This window comes from Xyrauchen texanus, chromosome 25, assembly GCF_025860055.1.
Source record: "Xyrauchen texanus isolate HMW12.3.18 chromosome 25, RBS_HiC_50CHRs, whole genome shotgun sequence".
Lineage (NCBI taxonomy): Eukaryota > Metazoa > Chordata > Actinopteri > Cypriniformes > Catostomidae > Xyrauchen > Xyrauchen texanus.
In genome coordinates, this window is record NC_068300.1 from 39499488 (window position 1) to 39507136 (window position 7649).

General features: G+C 37.8%; 1 protein-coding gene across 4 annotated transcripts; it reads right to left on the reverse strand.

Annotated features, from left to right (window-relative positions):
* Window positions 1-332: 332 nt before the first annotated feature.
* Window positions 333-7268, reverse strand: hmga1a (high mobility group AT-hook 1a). Of its 4 annotated transcripts, none has more exons than XM_052091341.1 (5): window positions 7133-7268; window positions 5954-6061; window positions 4419-4508; window positions 3662-3721; window positions 333-2295 (listed from the first exon to the last, which is right to left on the reverse strand). In XM_052091341.1, exons 2-5 carry the CDS (start codon window positions 6041-6043, stop codon window positions 2242-2244), a joined length of 294 nt encoding a protein of 97 aa, XP_051947301.1. In that variant the 5' UTR covers window positions 6044-6061; window positions 7133-7268; the 3' UTR covers window positions 333-2241. The 4 variants fall into 4 exon arrangements, with proteins under 4 accessions (XP_051947301.1, XP_051947299.1, XP_051947300.1 ...); XM_052091339.1 differs by having other exon boundaries at window positions 4419-4511; XM_052091340.1 differs by lacking the exon at window positions 7133-7268 and adding an exon at window positions 6347-6468.
* Between the last annotated feature and the right edge of the window lie 381 nt (window positions 7269-7649).

A 7649-nucleotide genomic window follows, 5' to 3' on the forward strand; every position in this document is an offset into this window, starting at 1 on the left:
AACACTGATTCGCTGCAGAAATACACATTCTTGATATCAAAAATGGAATTCCAACTAGTTAAAGCAGTTATTTTTGATCGAACTGAAGGTTTTCACTAATGCACGTTATTGTAACCATAAAGCACACCTTCTATCATAGCTTTAATACTCTTACATTTATAATCATGGTATAGAGTAAACCATGATTTAAGAGGTTGTTTCAACCATACATACACATTTAGACAGTTTTATCAGGACCCCTGCAGTAACTTAATGGACCCCCAGGAATCCACAGAAGAAAATGTTAAAGGAACAAACTTTTTTTTTTTTTAAAAAAGACATCATACACCAAAATATGTACGAATCCTTTACTTTATTACCATTTTGAAAATAAATTCCTGCAGTCTACAATAGAAAATGCAGAGTGCATACATTGAAAAGACTGATCCCAAACCAGTTCTGTGCATGGGCACATTAAAAAGACATCAGTATTGAGGGGGCATGTTAAAAAAAAAAAAAAAAAACTTAAGTACCATAATCTATTAAATGGTGGCTCAGAGCTAAGCAACTAGCAGGATGTAGTTTATTACAAAATGAGGAGCCCTAACCTTTAGGTGCGACAAAATCATTTTGTCCATAATACATCAAATTAAGAAATTAATTCAGTGCACCAAATGAGTAATGTATACAAAACACAAACTAAAAACCTATATCTATACCACAGTCTGTGAACATGTTTTGAATCCCTTTGACTCAAATGCAGTAATTCCTGTGGCATGTCCAGATGGATATATATGCAAAACAAAGAGTTTCTGTTCATTAATGTGTACACCACTGTAAGCAAAACCAGTTATAACTTAAAGACAAACTGAAAACCACACTAAGAGAATGGATCAGACACTGCATTTGGAAAGAAACAAACACTCTTGCCAAAGGCTGCACTGAGACCAGTTGAACATCGTCAGGTAAGAAGAGGAGTTAATCCATCATAGGCTGTTGTACAGTGAGGTATGAACATGACGGTCAAGTCCAGAGTAGAACTGACCTGGTTGCAGTATTCCGGGTTTTATTAACCATGTTTGTAGCAGCAAAGTTCTGAGAGGAGACCCAGTCACTGGACAGATCAGCGTTCCCTGACATGGAATTTAACACGTCAAACAAGAACAAAAAAAAAAAAAAAAAAAAGCTAAATAATCAAAGCTGTCTGAGTGGACTGTAAGAGGACAGGAGTAATGTAGCTGGGAGGTTATAGGAATTTGAGCAAATGGAATGATTTAAAAAAAAAAAAAAAAAAAAAAATCTTGGTTTGTCGGATCTCAAATTAGGGACCGATGTACAATTAAAAATCATTGCTGGTGTCTAAAATCACTTGTGGTGCCTTTAAAAATGAAGATTAATCTGCTATAATTCAATCTCTAAATTAAAAAGCGAACGTCGTTGCCAAATTCAACATTTCCAAAAATGGCCAGATAAGCAAACGGTTTCCTAGCATATCTATTAGGCAAAATCTGATTGTGTCGAGAATGAAGGGGAAATAAATATAGCATTTGCGCACCACCAAAATGTATCAAGAATTATTGAAATCTTCATGGTGACTGGTCAGCAGAGGGTGATATGAAAATCAAAACAAAGCATTTAATAATATGTTGATTACAATGAGTTAAGTCCTCTAGAGATTATGATCACACAAAAGTACACAATTTTATTTCTAGCTCGAGTCACAGAGTAGCTAAAAGGTATATTTGGAGACAGAGTTAAAAATCGCACACACAACCAAAGTAAAAACAAACGAGTAGGTCAATTCACCTTTGTCCAGTACACAATGACATGAATTTCACTCAGCCTGCAAGATCTCGTAAAAATAACGAACTTGAATTCTTCCGACACCTGGAACTTTTGTACAGAGAAAAAAAAAAAAAACATTCTCAGTATTTCGCAAGCATTTTATGTCAGGTTGCCATCGGAGCATATCTTTGTCCAGTATAAAATGACAGATGCTTTCAACCAATTACCTAGTGAGTGCAAGACGTTTGCATGCATCCGTGAATGAACATACAGTATTTTGAGTCTTTTTTTTTTTTTCCAGTGGTGTTACACAGAAGGTGCAGGAAGTGTGCTGGGCTCCCTGACACTTGGGGGCACTAGAGCGTACAGGTGAATTGGAGAAGGAGGGTTTGCACTAGTGTAAGGGGGAGGGATTCAGTCCAGCTCTGGTCTACAGGAAGAAATAACGTTGGATTGTGAGGTAGCGTGAGTTGCTATTTACTGTTCCTCTTCCTCCTCCTCAGAGGACTTAGATGGCTGCTCCTCCTCCTCCTGGAAAGAGAGCAAAAACCCAAATCAAATGAGAAAACATCTATACCTGCATTACAACACGCAAAAGCCATACAACACGGGATGTAATTAATGTGCAATTAATTTTTAATGTAAACCTTTTTCTGATCTTAAAAGTTTAGAAGTGAATATGAAGACCATTAAAGAAAGAGTCTAATTGGTGATAGTTAAGGAAATCCCACGATTCGACTATTTACCAAAACTCTTTGGGGCAGAAATAGACAGACCTAGCAATATACAATATTATACTGATACCTTGGTCATGATAGATAATACTGCGATTCTCTAGCGTATTGCGATCCAAAACTGATCACAACTGATCCTGTTTCTCGTTCATCTGCATTGGACTTACACTTTGTGCAATTATATTCTTAGCTCATTCCGATTTTGGTTTGGACTTGCTCTGAGCAGTGCTCACGCGAACCATTTACTTAAATTTAATGTGAAAAATTCAACTAAAAATATTGAATCTTGGGAGTGAAAATATTTTGATGGCATTTCGAGGGAAAATAAGTAATTGTACATCTTTCAAGTACTGACTTCACCTAACCAAAATAATTATAACATGCATTAAAAAAAAATAACCGCATGGAAATCACCCTTCATGACGGAGTCACTGACTTGACTTTCTCAGGTTTCCCCTGATCTCCAAGCAACTAGGCTAAACATTGTGTAAATGCCCACAAGACTTGTGCTAAAACTTCATGAATAAATCTAAAGGTGAGCTGTTTGGATGATTAAAGAAAATGTTCTGGCTTTTAAAATGTGTCCATGATGAGCAGTGAGACTCAAAGCGAGTGGTTTCTGGGAGTCAACTCGCAGGATTCCTGTGGACTATGTTTGAATGAGGAAAACCTCTGCCAGAATTGTGCCTCATGTGACAGGAATGCAGGGCCGATGACTACATACTGAGCCATCTAGGAAACAGGGGGCGGCACTGGGTTCTGCCTGATTACATGCCAAACTGACAAAACATCAAAAAGTTTGAGACATTTGATGTGTTCTCATAAACAAAACCTACAAGATATACAGAGTCATCATCCTCTGTATCTCTTGTAGGTTTTGTTTATGAGAACACTTCAAATAAATCCCTTGTTATAAGGAGCAAAATATTTTTTATTGTTGGCTTTGGCAACTCCCAAACACAGAATTTTTAAAAAGCTTAACACACACACACACACACACACACACACACACACACACACACACACACACACACACACACACACACACACACACACACACACACACACACACACACACACACACACACACACACACACACACACACACACACTCTCTCTCTCTCTCTCTCTCTCTCTGGGTGGAGCACAAGCAAGATACTCACCACTTTCTTGGGTCTTCCACGGCGTTTCGTCCCTGCAGGTGCCGAAGCTGCCGCTGCTCTCTGAGAGAGAACGAGAATAAAAATGTAAGAGTGCTGAACTTGCAAATGAGCACAAGAGGCCGCTGCTGAGCTCATGTTGGCAGGTGGCCCAAGGGCAGCGGGTTCATTGGCCATTATACTGGAAACGGACATGAGCAGCACGCAGTGAACTCCAGTTTGCAGGCCACCTGGCCCAGAGCTGAGAGACAGCTGGTACAACCGGGTGAGAGAGACACACACACATTAGCAAAAGGCACTGTGCATATTGGGGTGGGGGGGGCAGCTGTTGTCATGACAATAGATGGAGGGGGAAGGAATAGTGGAAGAGGGGTTATCATCTCGAAAACTGCTCTGCTGTCTGTGCACCTGCAATGCACAGCGCTTGATATGCCACAGGAAACTAGCATGCAGTCAGGAGTCAACCGGAACAGAGAAGTGGGTTTTTACAAAAACAAGACTGCGCTGATTATAGTCATTTTAAAGAGAAACCAAATAACAATTAGGAGCAGCAAAACATTTAGATGCCAACATTTGCTTGTAAATACTAATGCCTTAAATTTTAAAGCAACAAATTTAGAATAATAAAAAGAAAAGCCTGCATTGGGGGTAAGTTGAGGGCCAGAAACCAAGGTAAACAAATGTATGGCAGTTGCTTTGTTGTCTTTAGATCCATGTAGTTGCTGTACGGTCATATAGCAGCTGAGAAACGTCTACTCACTTTGCTCTTGCTTACAGCGCCACTTGGCTTGTTTTTGCTGCCCTTTGGTCTTCCTCTGGGTCTCTTCGGTGTTGGAGATCCACTTGGTTCCTGCTGCGAGAAGACAGCACATGTAAATTGAGATTCAAACACTGAACAAATAACTCCTGATATTAAAGGAGGATAAATAACCGTCATCAATACCAGTTCAGAGGTGAAATGGAGTTCAAACAATTCTCAGGTGATCAGTTTTAAAAGTTAAGCGAGCAACCCAGACACTGTGTAAAGAATAGGTCTTGAAAGATATGATAACCTGAAACATAAGGGTTTTTCCAAGCTCATTTGTTACCTCAAGAACAGGAAACCAAGTTTACATCAATGAGTGAACAAGGAATATAATTTAAAACAATGAGTTTGTGAAAAAATTGCACACATTAACAATGAACATCATGCATACCATGCTAAAGTGTGGGAGGAAAAATTTTAGTTGTTGCACAAGTGTAATTTTTTATTTTCTTAACTGCAGCCCGTTTTGCATCCTGAACCACATTTCAGCTGCTCCAACTTGTGTTTTTACATTTTTACCTGCATCTACCGATCTTGTTAAGCCAGTAAGTGATGATAGGCAATATCAAAGGTTTGTCTCCTTTTATATTACTAGATGTTTAAAGCTGTAATCTTGAATCTTGCATGCTTTAAGTGGAAAAGGGTTTCTCCTCAAATAGTAGTAGGTCCTCAGAATTAGTGCAATTAAACAATATTTTAGCTTGTGAAGTGTGGACATTGCCCACAGAGATAAAAATCAAACCACTCATTGGCTTTAATACTGCTTAGAGCACAAATTGTAGTGACACTATTGATGTTGGAGCTCAAGACAAGTTTGGCAAAAATACACTAGTTTGGAGCAGTAACTAGCAGTAATATATCTAGTTGTCTGATTGTGACCAAGGATTACTACTCACAAGCTCTGATTACACTGGTGAGCAATAGAAACCTTGAACCCAATGCCCTTGTGAGCCCCCATGAGTGACTGCTGGTGGGCCAATCAGGCACTGGCATTTCCCAGCAGCCAATAAGGGAGCATCTGAAACAGTGCAAGTGGGTTACTTCTGGTTTAAAGAGATCATGTTTCAGGCCTCAGCTATCCTGCCACTCCAATGACCATTACACACATGAAGCTCTGAACGTGACGCGTGTGTGCAATGCTGAATGAATTACAAGAAAAAAATATTCTGCATGATACATACAATATTTCAAGTATATATATATAAAATAAATGCTCTCAAGATCACAAACCATGAATAAAGAAAGAGACCTATATTATTTCTCAAGGAATTTCCAGGACTTGTGAAAATCATAATTTTTTAAACTGCCAGGTTGTCCATGACTATGAAAGCCAGCAGGTTTAGGTTTCCTCATCAGCCCATGTGCAGGAACGCAATAAAAACCAACACACACACACGCCTCATTTGAACCAAAACAGCAGCGTATTTATTGCACCAATATGCAAAATAGTTCATTACGGAACAGAATGCTTTCAGAAAACATTGCAGTACCTGAGGGGTTTTTCGTGGTCTTCCACGTCCTCTCTTCTCTGCTCCATCTTTCTCTTTTTGAGCCACAGTGTCCTTGCCAGAATCACTCATGTTGTTTTACTGGGAAACCTGCATAAAGATTCAATCGATTAACATACAATATAATGCGATACCTGTTTGTTTGGCTTTTTTTAATACAAAATTATCAATAATACGCGACGAGTCCGTAGTTGTTGGGTGAAAATAAAACTTTACATTAAGGATAAAGGAAGAGCGCGCGGACCGACCGGCTTCTCGTTTGTTTACAACACGCGTTAGGCCCGAACTCGCGCGCAGAAACCTCGGCGTGTATTCGTTTAGAAAAGACCAATTTCAATCGCCGTGGTTCCGTTTAAATAATCGGATTTATAATACCTTCAACGTCAGAAAGGCGATCCCTCGGAAGTTCGCTGCGCTGCGGCGGAGCTTAGAAAGCGAAAAGCGGTTTCTACGGAAACCCCGCAGTTCCAGCACGAACCGGAACACGAACACACAGCGCGAGATTCGCGCCCTTTTAAATCCCCGTGCGCGTGAGAACGCCGTGAATCCGTTATAATATTACAATATTACAAATGCCAAGAAAACTGAAACAATAACACAGTTTCAATGAGTCTCCGAAAGATTGTTTCAATAAAGAAACAATTGTTGTTGTTTTTTTTATAGTCGAATATGTTATAAATATGTTATAAAAGTTTGAGTAATTTAAATAACTCATTATTGGATTGCTTAGTTTTTCCTCTCTTAAACAACCCATCGTATAATAATGCATATATTTAGTTTATGGTTAATTGTTCTTCAGTTTAAAGAAGAAAATATTAAGCCAGAATACCTTACTTTTGAATAAAATTAATGCGATCAATTACTTTGAAAATGGTCTAAAACAGAAACAATGGATAATTTGTATAATTAATAATAAAAAAGTGTTCTTTCTTTTCTATGCAGAGGAAAGTTTCTTTGTAAGGGATCTCGTCGCGTAAACAATAAACAGTAGCCCCACGAGCCCGCCAATTTTAAAAAACGTGACCTACTCTCGCCTTTAAAACGAAACTATTATTCTTCTTTAATTTATTTATTTATTTATTTTTTTTTTTTTTTTTTTTTTGCAGAGGAGACAAAAATACTAAACAAAGCTTTAAATCGAAAGAAAGATTGAGCACTTACCCCTTTAGAAAAGAAGAGCTCCAATGCGTGTAAAAACACGACGCGGTGTGAATGCTGCGAATGAAAGAAAGACAACAATCGCTTTCGGGAGATTCACGGGCTCTTCCACACGGGAAATACACGGACGGTGGGCGGAGACTATATGTGTTTGAATATTCAATACCCCACAAACTTCATTAGTGGATTTTCCTCTCAATCAGTATGACGCAACATAGCGTTGCGTTCTTAGATTCAAATAAATAGATTTTTGAAAAATAATAATACAAAAAATATTTATACAAATATTTAAAAGGGCAAAACTTTTAAATATTATATACTTAGCCCTGTGGAAGTTAATTATGACATATATATATATATATATATATATATATATATATATATATATATATATATATATATAATTATTTTTTTATAATTATTAGTGTTTTTTTTTAAATATAAAACAAAGATTGAATGTACTTTAACATCTTTATTTTTTAACTAAATTTTGTATTCCTTGATAAACCTTTTCAATCTT

Bases quoted from the DNA above. Each gene is read 5' to 3' on its own strand.
- hmga1a (XM_052091339.1), bottom strand. From the start codon at position 6,043: ATGAGTGATTCTGGCAAGGACACTGTGGCTCAAAAAGAGAAAGATGGA. The intron at 3,722-4,418 runs GTGAGTAGACGT...GTTCTCTCTCAG, and splicing joins GCGCTGTAAGCAAGAGCAAA to AGAGCAGCGGCAGCTTCGGC. The intron at 2,296-3,661 runs GTGAGTATCTTG...CTCTCTTTCCAG, and splicing joins GTGGAAGACCCAAGAAAGTG to GAGGAGGAGGAGCAGCCATC.